Here is a 22,391-nt window from a genome sequence, read left to right as displayed (position 1 = left end):
TTGGAAAGGCCATCCAATCACATTTGCAGAGAACCATAGTGGACCGATGGAAAGTTCTTACAGACGAAAGAGAACAGAAGTATGAGGGAGCTTGAATTTCATCAAGCCGTTTCTTACATGTTTGAAACGATGTCTGGAGCCCACCAGAGTCTGGATGTAGATCAGTGTAACTGACGCCCTCCACACCCACATTCTATCCCCATTTTCCTCTTAGCTCTCAGCTCCGTTCTGTGGGCCGAAGCAGGAAGTGTCCTGTAAGGGGCACTGTAGGTTTTCATGATTGCCATCTTTATCCCTCGGAACCAGCGGGTCTTCTGTCCCATGCTTGGCACTGTTTCATGTCTCAGTGGATCACACATCTGACTTAAAAATAAAATCACAAGGATAAGTTTTGCCTTCTAACAGGTCCGCCTCTGAGGAACAGGGGTCCCTTGCCTCCTGGATCACCGGAGGCCTGGCTTCCTCAGGCCAGGAGAAGCTGGCAATCCACAGCCTTAGTCTGGCAAAATCTCTAGCTCCTCAGGCCCTTCAGGGATACTGGCAGGTCCCTGATGGGAAACCTCACTGGCAGATTCGGCTGGAAGCCGGGGATGAGAATTTGCTGACATTTCAATTTAATAGGCTCATTTCCTGCTCCCCTTCCTCCTTCGATTTGTATCTTGGACCCTCATTCATAAACAATTTTGGCTTGAGACCCTCCAGTCATGGCTAGCTTTCATAGTTGCCAAGAGTGAGAAGTAGGCTTCTTTTGGAGGCGGGGAGATGGATGGACAGGGATCCCCAACTGATGATGGTTTTTGAATGTCTCCTCAAAGTGCTCACAGAGTTTTCATTTCCCTTCTGTCTTCAGAGGATGAAAGTCCTGGACAGACCTATCACAGAGAGAGAAGAAACGCAGTCACTATGCAGCCACAGATTGCCCCGGGGCTCAGCAAGATCAGCGAGGAGCCTTCAACATCCAGCGACGAGAGGGCCTCGCTGATCAAGAAGGAGATCCATGGGTCCCTGCCCCACCTGGCCGAGCCCTCTGTCCCGTACCGCGGGGCTGTGTTTGCCATGGACCCCAGGAATGGCTACATGGAGCCTCACTATCGTAAGTCACCCCCAACCTGTGGCACTTGCTACAGGAGCCATGGCAGGCTGTGTGTGTGTGCATGTGCGCTTAAAGAGTTACTTGTCTTGCACTATTTTATGCAAATGTTTAATTTACTGTTTACTTTACTTCTTAACTTCTCCCACATCCTGTTCCTTCTTTTTAGGGAAACCATTTCTTTCCGTCTCTAAGCAACTTGGACCTTGGGGGCTGGGGGGCGGCTGTCAGGAAGGTGTCCGTCTGTGGCTAATCCACACAGACCTTTCCTGGGAACTGAAACCAGATTTTCTCCACCCAAGTAGACCCTGCTGGAGGAAAATCGGTGGAGGAGGGGGAGTTATTAAAGTGGGAGGCATTAGCAGATGTCTTTAATGGCAGATATTCCCCTTGTTTATGTGTGTATATATATATATATATATATATATATATATATATATATTTGCTTTATTGTTGAGGAACAAACAAACCTCTTTTAACCAACCAGGGCCAAATTCCTTCTGTGTAAGATTTTTCTGTGTATTGTACTTTCTTCTGGAATTCGCAGGCTGGAGACCTCGTAAGCTCCTCTTCTTACACTCAGAAAGTTTAAGAAATGAACTAGGATGGTGAACACACCCACGGGATGGTTGCAGAATGCAAAGGAAACTATATAAGGGTTGAGCTTGTTTCCGGCCTGGTTCTAGTTAAAATATATAATTCGGTGGTGGAGTAATGAAGTTCATATTGAGATGCCCAAGCATGCAGCTCTTGATTACAGATTTATCACCTTGCTAGGATACAGACCTGCTGTTTAACCTTCCCGTCTCCAATTCCAGATGATCCATCGTGTGCCACAGAGGGGGACTGGTTTGTGTTTTCCTTTTTCCACATCATTCAGAAATTTTAGTGTTTTAAGGCAAAAGGTCATTAGCCAGATGACTGATGAGTGAGGACAGCTGATTAGTGCATGTTTTTTGGTTCAAGAAAGTGCCCAGGATAAAAGCTAATTTCATCCCTTCATTAGTTGGCTTGAAGCAGAGGGGAATGTTCCCTCATCAGGGCGCAGATCAAAGCGCTTCACACAACCTTAAGTCTCAGCAACTGCTCCCCCCTCCTCCCCACTAGATTATATTGTTGGTAAAGATGGAAGATACATTACTTTTTTTCAGTGGAGGGAGAATTTTTTTTTTTAAGTGGTCAGAGGCATAGAGGAAAAGGTTCAATGACTTCTTGTTAGTTTTTCAAAAAGCCTGCAACTTTTCTGTTTAAAAAGTGCTTCTCAGCCCTATGGCTACAGTTGTTAACTTCTACAGTTACAGAAATGAGGATGTATAGAGTGTGTGTTCCTCTTCTTTCCTTGTTAGAGGTTTATTTCGTTTTATTTTTCCTTTATTTTTGGAATGAGAGTTTACAATAGTTGTCAGTAGGGTTTTTCTCCAAGCCCATGTCTGAGTTTTTTACAATGTATTTTTGTGGATGGGTCTCTATTAGATCTCATCCATGCAGAAAATATGAGGGACTCTTCATGCTCCCTACCTATATTAATATTCCCCGAGAGTATGCTTACTTTTGAAAAAGGATAAAGTCTAGATTATCAGCCACACATGCCCTGCATTGTTTGTGCCCTTGGATGGGAACACAAACTTTCCCTGTTTCATATTTATGTTTTGTTTTTCATTCCAGATGCCCACTAATTAGTGAATAGTTAATTGCTCAGGACAGCTGAGCAAAGTAGGCAGATGACCGTTAACTTTCTCTGTGCTGTTCAACGTGCAGCTTGCTCTCGGCCCATTTGTTCTAACGGTTCGCCCATTGAGTCCTCTCCTCATCCTTTGAGGGGCTGGGATCTCTGCACACCTGGGACCCTTGTCCCTCCTCGGTGGTCCTTGTGTGTGACCCCCTCCTCCAACCTCCAGTGGGAGTATGAACTAGCCCAGGGCGCTGGAAAACTCTTGATGGCTCTTGGAACCATTGCTTGTCACTCTGTTGAAGAGGCATCACACCTATAGGTTGGTTGTGCTTCAGCTTTTCCCACGGTATTGTTCAAACCACTATAAAATCATTGGGTAATTTATAAGTGAGGTAAGCTGTCTATCACCAAATGGCAAGTGTTTTTCTGCCCCTCCATTCCAAGGTACTCACTCAGTTGGGCATGAATAAATGCTATCGTTACATCCATCATATGGACGTGGAGTCCAAGAGATTGGCTCAGCAACCAGGGCGCTCATGTTCCAGCCTTGCCACCTACTGACCTTATGACTGTCGCCAAGTGGGCTTGTCCTCTAAGATCCCTCCGAGGATCCCTTCTCAGCTGTTGAATGGGAGTATTGTGAGACTGCCAGCCCCACGGTGTCCTTGTGACAATTAAGTGAGACAGTGCCAATAAAATACCAATATTTTGTACAATCTCTGGCTCGTGATGAATGCATCTGAATCATTGGGGCTTCTCTCTATTCTCGGCCTCATTTTCCTTCTCCTGCTTCTTCCTCTTCTTCCTGTTCCATCTTCGTCATCATGAGCAGCAGCAACATCATCCCCACCACCATCTGTATGTGATAAGTTCGCTCTTCAAACCAAGGTGTCTTGTCAGAATTGCAGTTGTTGCATTGTTGTTCAGTGTAGACTGGCCTTTCTCTGTCAGACCTGCCTTTCTGATTCCCCAAGGTCAGTGTCTTCTCTAAACACAGATTAGAGATGGAGTGAATTGTAAAAAAAAAAATCTTTTCTTAGGGAAAGATTGTGAGGTTAGCATGGGGTGCCACAGTCTTCTAATCAGAAGAAGTCTTTCTCGCTGAATCTTAAAGGATGGACTGTCATTTTTTCCTGTTTGAGGAGCAGAGAAATTTTAAACCTTTTGCATGAGTTGGAGTAGTTTTAACATTTAAAATTCCTACCAGAAAGTGTTTTATATAATAAATACAAGCTTAATGCCTGTGGGAAAGTGAAAGGTATAGTATTTAGGTATTCATGGTAAATGATGGAAAGGTGTCCTAAACTAAGCTCCAAGAAGTCAGTAGGACATGACTCTATTTTTTTTAGAATCCAGTTGGATTACTTAATCTTCTACCAGTATAATGAGTGCTTTTTTAGGTACTTTGTAATAATACCTACCTGACATGGATTTAAATTATCCAGGTAAATGACAGATGGGAAGCTGAAATTGACACATCTTCCAAGAATCTTTTAGCATGTGAGAAAAGTGCCCTCTTTTTCAAATGAGATGTAAAAGTTTGGCCAAGTTTCTTTACCTTGTCTCCGTCGGCAGCCTTGTCAAGCACACAAACTGATCATGGACCTACGGTAGCTAAAGGTTCAGAGACATCTGTTTAGGTCACTCCCTTTTCCCTTGAGTCGTCTGCCAGCCCCACTAGACCCTTGGAGGGAAAGATTTCTCTAATCCAGTGTAGCTGGGCTTGTGAACTCTCACAGTAATTCCTGCGTTTCTCTGTGGTTGGAAAACGCAGACGTTCCAAGATGCCTAATTTGTGCTTCTATATATACTAACTTTGTATTTCTAACGTGTGGGCAGGCTTCCTGTAAGACCGGAAAAAGGAAAATCATTTTTCCCCTCAGAAGGACATCTGTAAAATTTTTATTGCATAAGGCTCTGTTATACTTGGGTAGGCAATGTTGCATCTTCACAAATTGCACTTAGGCGGGATTCAAAGTATTTTGGGTTTTGTGGGTTTGACTTTTAGAAAAATGAAAAAGAGAAAACCCCAGGATAGCGGGCACTTCAAACATTTGCAACATGTGTTTGGAATAAAATCCTCACAGGGGGCACCGGGGGCTTTCTCTCACCAAGGGTAGCTGTGGAAGCGGTGTATATCAAGGCAAGAAAGTAGATGTTCCAGCCGCGTGGCTCAGACCTGGGGTGGTGCTGACAGGCTGGCTGCTGTGGGATCACTCGTGCTTTATGATTGGGCAGGGCATGGGAGGGACCAGATTTGGGGAATCTGACCTGCTTGTCCTGGAGTCAGGATGACGACCCCCATCTCCAGCCCAAAGATTTCTCAGCAAAGATTTTATTCTGCCCCTGCTTCATCTGCAGCAGATATGCCAAACCACCATCACTCCCTGCTTTCACTTACCACCGTGCATTTCTTTTATAAACTGACAAGGCAGGTGACATAATAGTTAAAGCATTCCTGCACCCTGGCCGACACTTAACTTTTATTCGCTTCCCTGTTACAGAAACCATGTGTTGCATTGTCTTCTGGACTGTGGAGTGCAGTTTTCTAACTATCCCTGCTGGGCTCTTGGTGGGGAGTTTCTTGGCATCACCATCATGTCATACAGGTCCCCTGCTGGTGGGGAGGGTTTAGAAAGATGCCCCCTTTTCTAAAATTTCAGGTCTCTTTTCCAGTTTTATAGTTGTGTGAAGACTGCTTTCTTTATGCCCCCAACTGCTCCCAAGCAGTTATTCCTCCTGGAAACTATGATTCATTCCTCCATGTAAATGCTTTGATTGAAAACATACCGCTGGTATTCTTCCTTATGTTTCCCAGCTCAGATGACAGAACTATTAGTTGCTAATTAGCAAAAACCTGAGGAATTAGCTTAAAGAAAAGAAACTGAATTTTTAATTGGCTAGCATTTATCTTCTGCAGAAAGCTGATGTGCCGAGCCCACTTGCATTCTTGTGTGCTAAAAAAAAAAAAAGGCATGGAAGATATTTTTTCTACCTGTCTGTCTTTATGTTAGGTGACTTTCCATACCCTTTAGAAATCCATCTTCTAAGTGAGGAGAAGGGAAGAGGTGTATTTTACATATTTAATAGACGCACCTGCTCACATTTCTTTTACTCTGGGAGTGTCATCTGGAGGCTGTGAAAGACAAAGATGCCTACGAGGCACAAATGAACAGTTTGGTGTTGACCAAACTGCAGAGACAGTGACAGCTCCCCGGGTGCACAGTTCTGTTCTCATCCAGGCTGTCGTTTCCATCTTTGGAGAACAGTTGGGAAACCAATCAGGAGTGTTGTGATTGTTCCTCCCTCCCTCTCCAACCCCCCCCAAAACTGGAGGGTTTCACCAGAAAGCCTGATGTTGGGTCCTAGTCTGGGGACTTTGCTGACTGTCTTGCATCTTGAGCTAGTCGACTTGAATCATGGGAGGACCTGGAGTGGGAAGATGCAGATAAGTCTAGGAAGCTTTGCAAAACTTATTTATGAGCTTAAGAAAAGCTCTCTGCTTATTCCTGTCCTTCTCTTAGAAATTCAGTGTAATGATCCAAGGTTTCTTTCAGTAGCTTGGAGGCAAATGTTTTAAGACCAGAAGTAGTGAGCCCATGTCCACAGACTTTTTTTAAAATAGAGCTACACTGCAAGCAACCCTGCAGAAAGTGGTGGAAATTTTGGAATCATTTTTAGGAGGCTCCAGATTCTACTCCCCACTGAATCTTTAACATGACTGTGACTCTACGCTTGAGTCTTGGGAAACAGCGAGAGACTGGAACTCGATGGGAAGAGAAGCACTGTGACCTTTGGAGAAAGAGCTGTTGATTTTATCCGTTGAATTTAAGGGACGCACTTATTAGAGGGGACCAGGGAGAAGCTTGAAGCCCATTCCTCTAGGAGAGGAATGAATAGAAAGGAGAGGCAAAGGCAGACCGTGCTCTAGAGAGAACCAGTTGGCTCATTGTTCTGGCCTGGCCCTCTCTCTCTCTGTTGCCCTAACAGTGCCCCCTGCAGGCAAGTCTGGCTCCCTTGGCCCACTGCTCAGACCGCCCTGCTCAGGCTATTGTCCTCCTAGAATAATTCTTGCCTGTTCTCCTCACCTTCAAGTGCTATGCAGTCTTCAGTCTAATGATGCACTTCCTTTGAAAGGATTCCTTGAGTCCCGTCTCACAAAGATCTTTTCCTACCCCGCACCCCTAGTCCATGTAAGACCCTGAAACACATTGCAGCTTGGGTTGTCCGTGTATGTTGGCCTGATCTTCTTTAGAATAAGGTGATGTCTGTGGCAGTGCTTTGTTCTTCTATCCACCAGAGTTCCTAGGCAGGACTGAGAGGGCTTGTTAATGCAGAGAAGGGGTGAGCTGTTCATTGCTTGGCCTGTCAACACTGGAGATGAAGTTGATCCAGAGCTTGCTGGTCAGAGGTAGCTCCTCAGCAAACAGAAGAAATGGAAGCTTCTGCTTCCATTTTATAATTTACTCACTATAGTCAACCTCTGATTCAAACGTACTACCCACCCCCCCATCCTCTCTGAACATGCTGCTGCTGCTAAGTCATTTCAGTCGTGTCCGACTCTGTGCAATCCCATAGATGGCAGCCCACCAGGCTCCCCCGTCCCAGGGATTCTCCAGGCAAGAATACTGGAGTGGGTTGCCATTTCCTTCTCTAATGCGTGAAAGTGAAAAGTGAAAGTGAAGTCACTTAGTGGTGTCCTACCCTCAGCGACCCCATGGACTGCAGCCTTCCAGGCTCCTCCGTCCATGGGATTTTCCAGGCAAGAGAACTGGAGTGGGGTGCCATTGCCTTCTCCGTTCTCTGAACATAGGCAAGGTTTAAAGTGTTTATGACACATTAATTCATTTATAAGTTGTTCATTTGCAAAACATCAAGAGTATTTGCTTCCGCATACCTGCAGCACATTTAGAACTGCCAGGATGCTCAGACATCGTACATTGTGGTTCTTTGGAGGAAACTGACACTTTACTCAGAGTTGGATGAGGACCAATTCATTTTAAACACCATGGGATTTGCATAGGAGATCTCCTGTGTATTTTGAAGTCCATCTAAAAATCAAACAGGTAGGTATTCTTCCTGTGGTTAAGGTGAGCATGGTCTTTGTTTTTCCCTTTAATAAATTTCAGTGATCCCTCTTATCTTCAGTAACCTCTAAGGCAATTCACGGTTTCAGTAACATCTTTCCAACTTATTAGTGTGGAAGTATGTGTGTAATTCCTGGTAATGAGATCCTCCATTGACAAATTGATTGGGATCATGAATCCAATTGTTTAAATATTCCATGGAATTCTGTTCCTTTTCCAATTTGCCTACCCACCCAACACCCAGCACAAGTGACAGTATTCTTAGTTGCTTATAGTTCTTTTCCTCCTCTGTCGCTCCCTCCTTCGTTGAGGGAAAGCATGAGAAACACAGCAACTCCTGCCATTTCATAGCCATCTGCTCACAGCTTCGTAGCCCATTTTCTAACAGAGGCAACATTATCCTTGGCCCCCTCCTCCTTTTTCTTGTATAATTAAAGAATGTTACCTTTGATGTCTCTTGAAAGCTGCATCTCCTGCTCTGCTTTAGCTTTCTTGATCTTGTACCTATAAATTTGTGCTGTATCTTCATCTCACTTAGTAAAAGGGCTGGGTTTTCCTTTGTGCCTTGCACAGTTTACTTTAATATGGGGTTGCCGATCTGGCATTTTATGGCTTTGTCCTTCTTATGTTCTGATAGAGTTTAGATTCTTGTGGAACTCTTTGAAAAGTATCCAGCTTTCAATCCTTTGAGCTTTTACATGTGGGTCCATACTTTTCGTCTCCTAAAACGCATTGTTTTCATTTTCCTAATATCGTCCCTTCTTTGTGGGCGGGGGTGGGGGTGTCTCCTGGCTTTTTATCAGCCTAAGTTTTTGAAGAGTTTCTTCCTGTTAGAACGAAATAAAGAAAGTTCTGGACTCATTTAGCTGTTTGTGTTTTTGGTTCACCTGTCAGTCATTTGCTAGTTAATCATGCTTACCAAATGTCTCTTAAGTGCTAACCTGTGTTGGACAGAAAGAACAAGGTTGTTGCTTCCGTGGAGCTTTAGGCCAGTGGGACAATAGACCAAGAGGATAAGCCCTTGCCGAAAGTCGGTATAAAGGATGTATCATAAAAGATAGATGCAGAGTCCCTGAGGAGTAGAAAACACACACATACCTCACCCAGACTTGATGAGTTGGGAAGGCTTCCTGGAGAAAGTTATACCTGAATAAATACTTATGGTAGAGGTAGAGAGACATTTGCAAAGGCGTAGAGGCCAAAGGAAAACCTGATGCTCCTGAGGACCTGAGAACTAGGGGGCTGGGGATTGGAGCTCACTTCAGAGTGGCAGGAGACAGGCTGTAGAAGTGCAAGCCCGCAGGCTTCCTAGAAGCTGATCTGCTGCGTTAGTCCAGGGCAAGCCCTGAGACTTATTTCATGGCTTCTGCGTATTTAAGCAGATCTTTGGGTAACTATGTTTCCCATCACCAGCCCAGAATTTGTCCCGGGTTTAATTCACTTCCTCCTTCTGATTTGCCTGTGTGCAATTTCATCCTCAGACCCTCCTGACTTCTTTGGCTGACTCCTCGTCCTGTCCTCAAGGACATGCTACTGCTTCCCCAGTGCCGTGTGTTAAATTTTCTTTTGAAGACAACGAAATCATATCTACTTGTTCTCCAGCTTTTCTGTATTAGATAACCCTCATAATCACAGCATCTTGGTCTCAAAGTGCAAACCCCAAACACTGGGAAATAAGTGCAACTTCATTGCCAATGAATTAAGAATGCTCTGTATCAAGACATGTTTTAACTTCAGAATATAAGATCCACAATAAAAAATTTAAAAACCTGGAGTTTTACTTTATTGAAAAACTCAAATCCTCTGACATCAGTGGAGCCAGAGGTATTGTGCAAAGGGCCCACGGCGAGGCTGGGGAGAGGGCCCAGGAATAACAAAGTGAAATTCATCTGGGAAATCCAGTAGCTAATGCCACTGGGAGAAAATGAGAACAAAGACTTCCAGAAGTGGGATAAGCCTGCAATCCAGCCTGGACGGAAAGAGTCTTAAGGGAGATGGTGGGGTAGGGGGGCGAAGGGGGACTGGGGAGGTGGAGGGGTGGGGGTTACTCATGCGTCCTCTCTGTGGGGGGCTGCAGGGCTAATCAGTGGGCATTGTGTAGGTCAGAGGAAGCTCACTCTAAGAAGCTGGTTATTTACTCATCCACTGGGGGGACCCAAATCTACATCCTGATTATGCTCCTCACTTGTGAGTGGGATCAAAGGGGAGCCTGTCTCCTGGTTTAGAGAGGAGCAGAGAAGTGTGCACCAAGCATCCTAGGAAACAGACATCAACTCTTTTTCTGTTGGCTTTCATGAAATAAACCTGCATTTGAATTTGATGAGATTTCAGATTTCCTTCCCCAATCCTGTTTTTCCCCTTTAAATAAGGAACGTCATCACCTCCCTTCCCCCTCCACCAGCATCTGTGATTCCAGCTTACTTCAAAGAATCTGACCATATAGATTGACTCTTCTGATCAAATGTGCAGTTTATTTCATATTAACATATAGGATATATATTACACAGCACATAATGCTATGAAATGCATTTTTATGTAGCCTTCATGTTTTATCTTTAATGATGTTTCAAGCATAATTTGTTCCTTTCACATTCCCCAAATTGATGATATAGAGAGACAGTTGATGAGCAGTTGGAGGCACCTGAGTGCCTCTAGTGTCCCCGACTATTCTGATCAGAACCCTGGTGTGATGTGATTCAAATCTTACTCCTTTGGGTACATGATGTATGATCTTCATTTGCATTTCAAAAATTCCTTGCATCTTTTTGAGAGTCTGTCGTCAGTCAGACACTGTCTAGGTCCTGAGAGGGCAGTGTTTGCCAAAACCAGTCATGTCCAGGCCTTCGTGGAGCCCACATTCTGGTCAGAGGAGAAACACACACCAAACATGGGGGAAGGGACATCAAGAATGAGACAGCACAGCGGGTGCTCTGAGTCCACTAAGGCAGATGGTGTGCTGGGGAAGGCCCTTCTGGGCAATGTTTTTGCAGTTGACGCTCAAGTGACAAAAAGGAGTTCAACCTTGGGAAGGTCCAAGGGGAGAGCATTTCACTTTAAGAGTGGAATTTGTGGATTCCCTGTGGCATGTCTAGGAGCAGAGAGAAGGCAAGTGTGCTGGACTAGTGAGGCAGTGAAATAGGTGAGGGAGATGAGTTGGGGGGAGCTTGTAGGCCAATGGATAGCCAATGGAGGAAGTGACATGGTTTGATTTTTTACTCAAGGAATATCACGTTTTTTGGTGTGTGGGGACTCTCATGAAGGAGTGGAGTGCAGAATTTGGGAGGCAGCTCTCAACAGGTGTTGCAGTAGCCCAATGGGAACTGGTTCCCCTTTTTAGAAACCATAGTTGGAACTTCCCTGGCAGCCCACTGCAGGGGGTGCGAGTTTGATCCTTAGTGGGGAACTAAGATCCTACATGCTGCCCATCCCCCACCCCAAATAGAAACCATAGCCGGCAGAAGTTGAGCCCTCCCTCTGTAACACATAGTATGGTACAGGCTTTGCCTGAATTCATGTAATTAATGAAATCCCAGCAACAACTTCATAGGAGTTCATTGTGATTTTCCCCATGAACAGACGAGGAGACTGAGGTCCAGGAAGGCGAAGTCAGTTTTTACCTGGCTCAAAGTGGTTGAAACAAGATTGGGATTCACAGAGTTGGGCTCCAGAGCACAGATCCTTAGCTCATGCCCTGTAACTGCTGAGACTTCAAGATGGCAGTCCAGGTGTGCACCAAGACCTATGTAGGCTAGCTCAGCTGGGAGCTCAGGGAGTCTTCCAGAACTGGGTGCTGGTGTTGCCAACGGGGACTGGCTAGGGATTGGAGGGCCTTGAGAGGGCAGGCTGCCTGTCGCGAGGGTCTCCAGGCCTGTACTGTTGGATCCTAGCATGGAAGGCACAGGTGTGCTTAGTGCTACCTCTGTCCTTGCCATATTTCTGCATGTGGCTGTGTGGGAGAAAATGAGAAATTGCTTTACAGCTTAGACTTCCCCAAAGATTGGAAGTTACCTATGACCTAAGTGTGGGGAGGCCTCCCGGTCCTCTCTGTGTCTCTATTTTGGGGGAATACGTGTGTGGGGAAACACTGGTGCTCACATGAAGTATTTATCGTGTGCTAGCCACTGGGCTCCAGACCCCTGTTACATGATCTCATTTCTTTTTTCCCACAAACCCATCTGGCAGCTGAATTAACTGAGGCTGAGGTCTGGAGTGATTGTGTGGCTTGCTCCCAGGGCCAGTTTGAGTCTGGGCTTCTAGGCCTAGGGTTTGGGAGTCAGAGAGGACGGCCCCACGTGCACTTGTTAAGCTCTGTCTCCTACTTGTTAAGCTCTGTCTCCTTACCATATCCCTGTTTCCTCCAGACCTACAGGGACTTGGGCCACAGGCTTGTCTCTTGGATCCACAATGGATTCATTAAATGAACTCTCCATTCCAAAGAGCAGCCTTTGTAAGTAACTGGGCTTTCACGTGTCACCAGTATGATGCAGTGTCTCGCCCCATCTAGGCCTGTCTGGGGACAGCTCCCCCCACTGCATAGAGGCCACTGGGCCCTCACCTGTCCTGTGTGACACCAGGGCACTGGGCCAGCCTGCCCAGCCAGGGGAGGAAGTGGCAGGGAGAGGGCATCCCTTTATCTATAAGTATACTTGGAAAGTTTATGTCAGAGAGGGAGAGAAAGAGAACCACAGTCTTTTCACAGGAAGACATCTTGTTGTCCCACTAATATGGGCAGTTCCTTGTCTCCTGGTTTTGGTGTCTCAGAGAAACAGAAAGAATCCTGGGGAGAAGCAGTTAAGCATGATGAAGGAGCTGGAGGAATGATTTATGAGGAAAGATGAAAAGGACTGAATGCGAATAACAGCCTGTGCAGGCTAAAAAGACATAGGGACATTCAAATAAGGAAATAGATGCAAAGGAAGGTAAACACAGAAGCAAATCCATGAAGACAGTCAAGGAGAAGACCAGGGAGATCCCTTTCTCTCAGGGCCCCGCAGGCAGGACTGATATTTGCTGTAAAGACTGATGTGAGTATCAGATCCTATCTTCATAGAGTTACAGTTTAGGGGACTCGATCTCACCTGAGATGTGTCGGGATCAGATAATAAAGATACAGGTTGTAACAAAGCTTCCTCTGTACCAGGAGAATAAAAAAAGTGAAGGTGGAGTCTTTCAAGAGTGACTTTGATCCCCTGAGATCTTTATAACTAGAACAGTCTAAAAATTATGGAAAATTGCTCTAAGGCGTTTAGAGAAGGCAGAGGGATGACTTAGATATTTTTATTGATTCCCCAACATTAACTTAGCACCACACACAGTAGAAACACAAAATATGACCCTGGCTCTTGATTTTATATTTTGGGGAGAGATCGCTTGAAACAACAGATGAAAACAATTAAGTCCCCTATCAACAAGTATAAAATAACAGGATGAAAGGCACGACCCCGGTCTGGGGAGGGAGATTTCTGATTCCAGTGGGGTTTTACAATAGAGCTCTGACTCCATGGCAAATTTAAATCCAGTATGAAATTTCTCCTAATTAACATTTCCCTTCTTCCTTCCAAATATCAAATTTATGGACTCTGAGAAATTCACATAACGCATATGCCGATGCTGCATTTTCTTTCCGCTTGATCCGTTCCAGCTGTTATTAACTTTCATGTCTGACTTTCATTAATTTATGAGGAGTTCTGAACTGCAATCTGAAATGCTCCCATGAATTTTCAACTTTTGGTGGGGGACAGATTTCACGTAAGTTGATCGTGACCCTGGCTAATATTTCAGCCAAGCCAGGGAGTTGGTTTTCTCTCTAATAATCTTTACAGGGCCCTCCAGTGATGTGTGCACGGTCACAGTCCCCAAGGAAGTGCACAGAGGGGTTTGTCGCTGATGATGTCACCACGCCTTCCACATGACTGATAGAACCTGAGCGTCCTCAGTGGCTCTCGTCCGGCACACAGTTCTTGCCCTTAAAGCCTAATAAGTCCATGAAACATAGATTGTCTAGGTTTTTAGAGGCATGCCCTCTGAGCTAGGGTGGGCAGAAGTTTTAATTCTTTTTTTTTTTTTTTTTTCTGGAACCTATTTCCCTGACCAGGGATTGAACCTTCGACTCTAGCCGTGGAAGCACGGAATCTTAACCACTGGACCACCAGGGAAGTCCCATAGGCAAAAGTTTCAGTTGGCATTTTTCTGTACCATCGAGGCTGCCTAAAATTCTCTTTCCGTCTCTTCTCCATCATCTAATGCTTCAAAGGAGCACGGAAATGAGTCCAAGGCATGAAAAGTTCAAGTGCGGTTTCGGGTCATTGGTACTAGATTATTTTAAAACATGAGTCTGTTTCATGCTTGGTTACTTGAACTTAATATTTCATTTTGATGGCCATGTTTCTCCAGACTGTAAAATATCCCAGCAATGGTAGAGGCGGAGTGGTCAGCACAACCCACCCCGCTCCACAGAGAAAGAATTGGGAGACTGGCCTTATAGTTCCTTTTTAGAAATCTGCTCCAATAGGATATTCTTTAAAAATCTGTTCTTTTTGGTAGAAGCAAAGCCTTGCTCCTTTGATGCTAGTCTCCTGCTATTAATGCTCAGATTTTCTGAAGTGTCTCTCTCTTAATGAGTCACTAGGTGAGCGTGACTCTAAGGCATGGATTTTTTTGTTCTCGCCTTCCGTCTCAAATATGAAGATTCCAATTAGAAGCTCTGTTAAACAGAGCTTGATATTAGGGCTCTGACTGGCCCCTCCTTGGAGAAGAGTTGAGACCCTACAGAATGATGTCATGGGGAAACATGGGTCTTCCTGTCATGAGAGTTCCAACACCCATGGTTGGCAGGGACTTGGTGAGTTTGGGAGTGAGACCTGGGTGCAGACTGGCTAGAGACTCCACAGGTTGTACCCTATGATAGGTTTTGGAGTTAGTGGCCTCAGAGGCATCAGCAGTATGTCCGATCCTTACCTGTCCTGTACAGCCAATAATACCTGAGACCAAGGTAAGATAGTTCTTCCAGAGTACCTGCTTTATTTGAATGCCAACCTTGTTTTGCAAACAGCCATGTTAGAAATAAAGATTCAGAGAAGCTGGAGCTTCATTTTCTTCCCCCGCCCCCCCGCCCCGCCCCGTAGTCTGATGGCTTAGATATTATATGTGTATTTTTTACTTGATTTGCATTTTTAAAGAATTTCATTCTTTCAACATTCCTAAAAAGTTTTTTTCTTCTAGAAATTAATCCTAAAGGTGGCCTTTTTGTGTTCTGAAGTTGAAGGAAAGGCTTTTGGCCTTGGGGATGATAACAGTGGGATATGGTGATATGCAAAGCAATTGATTCTTTTTTTGATCTTTTTTTTTTAATGAAGTATAGTTTTATTTACAGTGTTTCAGGTATACAACAAAATGTTTCACATATATATGTATATTCTTTTTCAAATTCTTTTCCATTATAGGTCATTACAGATATTGAACAGAGTTCCCTGTGCTCTACAGTAGGTCCTTGTTCATCTGTTTTATATGTAGTAGTGTGGTAGCCTGCAGTCCATGGGGTCGCGAAGAGTCGGACATGACTGAGCGACTTCACTTTCACTTTTCACTTTCATGCATTGGAGAAGGAAATGGCAACCCACTCCAGTGTTCTTGCCTGGAGAATCCCAGGGACGGGGGACCCTGGTGGGCTGCTGTCTATGGGGTCACACAGAGTCGGATACGACTGAAGCGACTTAGCAGCAGCAGCAGTGTGTATCTGTCAGTCCCAAGTTCCTGATTTGTCCCTCCCCTTTCCCCTTTGGTAGCCATCATTTTGTTTGCTATAGCTGTATACTGATTCTTGATAGGGTGGTAGGTGGTAAGTAAACATTCTTATCTTCATTAGGGCTCATTTTATTTTAAATACCTCTTAAGGTCTTGTTTTGCTCTCAGTTAAATGTTTTGCAAAATCACCCTGTGAATATTGGTTCATCTCTGTCAAAGGATGTCTGATTTAGTGGAACAGATAGAGCTGATGTCCTGAGGATGCCAAAATGGGATGCAACTTGTGGAGCTACGGGCTTCCAGGCCACTCGAGTTCAGAGTGATATTCCAAACTGGGAAAGCTGAGTCAGGTACCAGCAAAGGCCTCTCCTTGAAACTTACTTGTAAAAATGAAACGGGGGAAAAGAAAACATGGTTTGTAAAAGCTGAACATTTTTTTCATGTTTGGGGATTGTTTGATTACTCCAGTGTTGGTTTGTTATTATCCCTAGAAAAGATCCAGAAAGAAGCTTGAAGTTCTCTTTATAATTTAACATTTTATTACATTTTTATTAAAATCATATTTATAGCACATGCTCACTTCTACAAATTATAGTGTTCACAAGAGCTTAGGATGCAAAGCTAATATTGCCCCATCCTTCCTGCTCCAACCTTAGACCCAAGGATAGTTTTTGATATTTCTGTTTTAATTCTTTTGATAGACAACAATTACAGCTGCAGTATGTGCTAATACCTTTAGTTCCTGATATATCAACTCTTGATATATTGTACTCAGTATGGTCTATTAACTCTCCAATAAGACAGTTAACCTTTAATTTGCTAACACTGGGCTTCCTTTCCTTTCAATATCGATATTATAGTTAATTTTGTTTTGTCTGCTGTGATTTTTTTTATAACTTTAGAGACTATCTTAAACCTCTGTTTCTTTTCTTCATCAAGTTTTCTTAGTAACTTTTGATTTTCCATTTCAAAAGATGAGGATATTAAGGTTCCTCCCTCCCCCTCCCCTGAAATCTCCTGAATCCAAACTTTCCTATCATAGTGTCCAAGTTGTTAATATCTCCATGTATCTTACAATCAGCACCTTATCTGCTATGTTTTTGTCCATAGCTTGACTTTAAAAATTGAAAATCAATAAAGCATCTCTAGCAGCAGCAACCTCAGAACTATAGAAATGCTCTTCTATTTCTTTCCATAAATACGAGGATCTCACTTCTTTTTTTTAAAGTCCATTTTTATATTATTTTATTTTTTGGCCTCACAGCTTGCAGGGTCTTAGTTCTCTGACCAGGGATTGGTCCTAGACCCTGGACAGTGAAAGCATGGAGTCTTTAACCACTGGACCTCCAGGGAATTCCTTCACTAACTTCTTCTTTTTCAAAAATGTATTTGGCTATGGCAGGTCTTAGTTGCAGCACTTGTTGCTGTATGTGGGCTCTTAATATGACATGCAGGATTTAGTTCCCTGACCAGGGATTGAACCCGCATTCCCTGCATCGGGAGCATGAAGTCAACCACTGGACCAGCAGGGAAGTCCCCATCACTAACTTCTTTGTGGATCTTGACGGTGATGTGTCTAGAGGTAAGAACAAGTGGCTTGTCTGTTCTTACCCTGATTTAATAGCGTACGTACTAGTATGCTGGTTTTTTTGTAGTTGCTTTAGCTTTTCCTCTAGTATTGCCTTTATACCATCTTTACATTTCTCCCCAGCCTCTCAACCGTATCTTTTGCCCTGGAGATGGAATACTTAGCTTTCCCAGGCACTTCGTTCTCCCAGTTAATCTGGACCAGGTGTATCAGGACATCCCTTCACAGTCATCTGGGTTAGAACCATTGTTTCCTGGGTCTGACAACTTGGTCCTTATAAGTTTATTCTTTTATTTTACTGGGGTACCTCAAGTAACTTCCCAAGAGCAGAGGACAGACATACTTTCTGAGTTCTTGCCTATATGAAATATCTTTATTCTGCCTTTGCTTTTGTTTAATCTTTTAGCTAGAATTCTAACTTTAAAAATCTGTTAACACCCAGAGTTGTAGATGAGAAGTCTGATGCCTGTTTGATTTGTATTCCTTTGTAAATGGCTTATTTTTCCTCTCTGGAAACTTTGGAAACTTAGTCATCCGAAAGCGTGTCCCTAGATATAGGTATTTTCAATTAAATTAAGCTAAATTTTCATTCGTTCTGCTTCTCACTTGGTGGATCTTTCCAATCTGAAGATGCATCCTTTATCTCTTCTGTTATCCTACTTAGTTGAATGCCTGACCTCCTGGGTTATGTCTCTGTGTCTCTAATTTTTTCTCTCACATTCTCCATCTGTTCACTTTCAGTTCTGTGTTCCGGGAAATTTCCTTGAATTCACTTTTCAGTGCTTTTGGTGACAGTTTCATTTTGGCCATTGCACTTTTAATTTCTAAAGTGAAAGTGAAGTTGCTCAGTCGTGTCCACTCTTTGTGAACCCCGTGGACTGTAGCCTACCAGGCTCCTCCGTCCATGGGATTTTCCAGGCAAGAATACTGGAGTGGGTTGCCATTCCCTTCTCCAGGAGATCTTCCCGACCCAGGGATTGAAGCCGGGGTCTCCCGCACTGTTTAATTTCTAAGGGCTCTTTAAAAAGATCCTTTCATGGCTCTCTTTTTTCAGCATCTTGCTCTTTTGTATGTAATGGTTTCTCAAAACTCTCCAGAAGTTTCCTGCAGGGTTAGTTGTTCTTGTTTATTTTGGTCATTCTCGTTTATACCCTTCCAGCTCTTCATAAGCCTAGTGATCCTGAGTGTGTGTGAGTGTTCGTGTTAAAACCTCGGGGATGGAGGCTGCAACTTGGCAGCACCTGTACTGATGTGTGTGGGGCAACAGACAGGCACCAGCTGGACACCTTTTTCCATGTAAAGATGTCTTCGGCCAAAGTCTTCTTGGCTGGACTGGCCACCACATTTATCTTTGCTCCCTTAAAGAATAACCTAGACTTCTCTACAAGCCTTAGTTATGATTTGAGTCTTATCCTCTTTGCATCTTGTGGGAAGTCATTGAAATTTCTTGTCCTGGTTTTATTAATTTCATTGGCAGTGTTAAGAGTATGGGTTCTAATGTCAGACTACCTGTGTTTAATCCTGGCTGTGCCGCTTCCAGCAGTGTCATCCTGGGAAAATCCCTCTGCCTTTCTGAGCCTCAGTTTTCTCATCTTGGGAATGGGGATGAGAGCAGCACCTGCTTCACAGACGTGTTTTGTGGATTGAATTACTGAATATATAAAGCTCCTACCTTTCTTGGCGGCTCAGATGGTAGAGTCTGCGTACAATGTGGGAGACTCAGGTTTGATCCCTGGGTCAGGAAATCCTCGGATGAAGGGAATGGCTGCCCATTCCAGTATTCTTGCCTGGAGCATCCCATGGACAGAGCAGCCTGGTGGGCTACAGTCTGTGGGGTCGCAAAGAATTGGACACAGCTGAGCAGCTAACACACACATACACATGCTCCCATGCTGGCTGATAGCAGATGGGCTTAGTAAGTATTAGGTATTCTAATTATCCAGCTGCTGTTTCTTCTCCAAGTCGTGTGCAGGTGTGTGTGGTGTGGCGAGAGGTGCCCCACACAAAGTGTGTACTCAGTACATTTTATTACCATTTGTTATTGTTTTATCATCACTCCAACATCTACTTCCATGTTTTTTATGTCAAAGAGGTCTTCAGAGGGATAGGGGAGAAAAGTGTTTTCCCAGCCTGCCATCTTGAACTAGAAGTGATAAATATTTTGCATTTTTGTTCTACAGCCAAAGGTTTCTACTGCAAAAAGAAACTTAGGGTCCAGTCCCTGCTCTATCAGCTTCTGACAGTCTGACCTTGGACACACACTGAACTCTGGTTTCCTTGTCTTTAAAATGGAGGATGCATGGCAACCTTTTAGGGAGGTAACAGGAATGGCATGAAAGAATGAACTAAAAACACCTAGCAAGCTGGCTTCCCTTTTCGGAAAGACCCTTGCATGGTTGCAGCTTCTTTACCTCTCCTCTACATGGGGCTGTCACCCTAAAGACGATACTCACACACAGGGAAAGTGTGGCTCATGGACTGACCTTTTCCATTTAGGATCTTTTTTGAGGCTACTGAATCCTTCTTTAATTTTTTTTTTTTTTTGTCGCTTTTAGCTTTTGGAATGTCTTACATTCTCTTTATGGTTTTACAAATTTAAGAAGCTTGAAAATAATGGAATTGAACTCTAAGATCTGGGTAAAGCCTTACCTCGAAAAAAACTAGGCATGATCGTTGTGACTTATTGGATGGAATAATGTACAAAAATTAAATAGTACAACTTCCCAAAGGCAACTGACATTCCAGCCAAAGAGTCATTTAAAAGTCTTATCCTTCTTGCTGAAAGAGCCAGTCATTCATTTCCTGAGAAAAGTTTCCTCTAGTTTATGTTTTTTTAATTCATTCAAACAGATTTTATAAAAGCAACTAATATGGTGGCTTAGTAGAAATTTAAATTACCTAGTTCAACTCTGGCTAACATCATAATATACAATTAAAATGGATGACATCATCAAATTATATGTTAAATTGAGTGTCCATAACTTTAGACTTGCTACACAGGAAAATGTTTCTCCTGACATCTACATGTATGTATGTTCTCATATGTGTCTTTTATCTTTAGTTGTTTCTTATTTGCATATTGTCTATTTTAAGGCCACTGACTAATACACTGTGCTTTTAATTTATTTTTAACATGGTCCATTTTAATGCCACCACAAAGAAATCATTAACTCAGAAAAGCATTAATATTATATACACTTATCTTGTTTTTAAAGTGAAAAAGTTATTTTTAACCTGTCCCAGGTATTAGGAGGATATAAAGGTGTTAAGTTGATGCTCTATTAAATCTAGTTTTCATGGTGGAAACTGGTCGTGTTTAAGAGATGGGCATAGTGAACTCTGAGGATGCACCTGTGCCGGATAGAAGCCACCCACAGTCTGCAAACAGTTTTACAAGTCAGATCTCATTGAGATGAGGGAGGCGAGGAGATTTCAAAACTTTAAACACACACTGCCCACCTCACATGAAGTAAATGTCAGTGTGTTCCTTTTTAAGTCATGCATCCCTGAAGATCATGTAATGAGCTGTAGTGTCAGGGAAAAACGCCTTTACCCCAGTTTGGAGAGATGAGGATAAGGCAGTTTGTCTGCTCAGAGCCTGGGAGTGGTGGTCCACCCCTTGTAGGGCCCCTGAGATGCATGTTGAAAAGGCTCATTACTGGCAGGGCTGCCTGCAGCAGAGAGCTGTGTCAGAAGTGGGAAGATAGGCTGTCCATCAGAGAGCAAGTCCTTGGGGTGGAGTGCTGGTGAAAAATGGAAAAGCTGAATATTCCCACTGAGAGAACTGGAATCAGCTCAGAATTAGTGAGGTCAAGCTGCAGTGGGCAGTGTACGTGTGTGTGGTGTTGGAGCCAGGACTGGTTCTGAACTGATCCTCACTGTGTTTGTTCTCCTCTTGGATCCTCAAAACCCAGACCGGCAGGCTCTGGTAGCAGTTTTAGAATTGCTGGTTCATTTCACCTGCAATATGTGCTTCCCTGAAATGTTTAGCTATCTGTACACGCAGAACACAAGACCATGATATACACTAAGATAAGGTGTACACTTGACTTCTTGCAAAAGAAATATCATGGGTCTGACTCTTTCCTTTTTCCCTTTGGCTACCGGGAAACTCAGATTTAAATATGTTGCTCTGCTATACTAACTCTGAGATCTGTGGCTTGCATGTTTTCTATTGTGCTTTCTCTTCATCTTGACTGTAGAGCAGTGGTCCCTTACCTTTTGGCACCAGGGATGATTTCGTGGAAGACGATTTTTCCATGTACCAGGGCTGGAGGCGGGGGATGATTTCAGGATGATTTCAAGTGCATTAAATAAATTGTGCATTTTATTTCTGTTATCATTACATCAGCTGCACCTCAGATATCAGACATTAGATCAGAGGTTGGGGACCCCTGAGCTAAACTGTTCTCTGACTGTATTTTTATTTAGTTAGCATTTTCAACTTTCTACATGAATTTTTTCCACTGTCTAAAATCTTTAGTGAAATGAGGCTGCATATTAAAGTAATACCACTCCTAATGAGTCACTAAGGAGTGCTGGAATTTCACTAGATATGAGAAATAGTCATAAATGAGTATTATGAAAGCAGTATGTGGAGACAGATTTGTGTGACAGTGTAAGCAAGTTGTTGAGAAATCTTGTATTGGATGGATTTGGATGGTGGCAGTGTTCTTTTTCCTTAAATGGAAGACCTTTTCAGAGTAACAGACACTGCCCTTCCTCCTCATATGATTTGGAAATGTCAGATTCTTCCAGCCTCTGAGAAAGGCCCCAGAGAGAACTAGTTCAGCTTTGAAACTTTTCTCACCTGCGATATGTGTGGGTGTTTAATATTTTCCCCTCCAATCATTTTATTTCTGAAAGAAATTCTTTTAAGTTGAATCAGGTTTGGGGACATCTGCTTGTTGCCATCCTTTTTTTTTTTTCCCCCAAGTCCCAGTGTGTGCTGACTCGGTAAGTGTGTCTTAATATTTTAGAACGTGTAGTCCTCCTGTTCAGAAATGAGATTATTAATCAGTTTCCATAGGATCATTCCTGTGTTTGCAAGTTATCACAGATATGCAGCTTTGGGATCTTGGCTCCCAATGCCGTTGAACCCACCATTTGTAAAGCTCCTCCACATAAATGTGGTCTAGTCACACTCAAAAATAAGAGGCTTGTCTCCTGAGGACCGCTCCATATTACGGGCGGAGTATAATCCTTAACATT

General features: G+C 43.5%; 1 protein-coding gene across 1 annotated transcript in view; it reads left to right on the top strand.

Annotated features, from left to right (window-relative positions):
- The window catches only part of GLI3 (GLI family zinc finger 3), a 314,645-nt gene that overhangs the window by 97,153 nt on the left and 195,101 nt on the right, over positions 1–22,391 (top strand). Inside the window, exon 3 of the mRNA XM_018046999.1 lies at positions 851–1,093. Coding sequence (XP_017902488.1) covers positions 851–1,093 — 243 coding nt within the window. The remainder of the gene's footprint in view (positions 1–850; positions 1,094–22,391) is intronic.

The sequence above is a fragment of the Capra hircus genome, chromosome 4 (assembly GCF_001704415.2).
Source record: "Capra hircus breed San Clemente chromosome 4, ASM170441v1, whole genome shotgun sequence".
NCBI classification, from domain to species: Eukaryota; Metazoa; Chordata; class Mammalia; order Artiodactyla; family Bovidae; genus Capra; species Capra hircus.
Note: the sequence above shows the minus strand (reverse complement) of the source record. Positions and strands in the feature narration are given on the sequence as shown.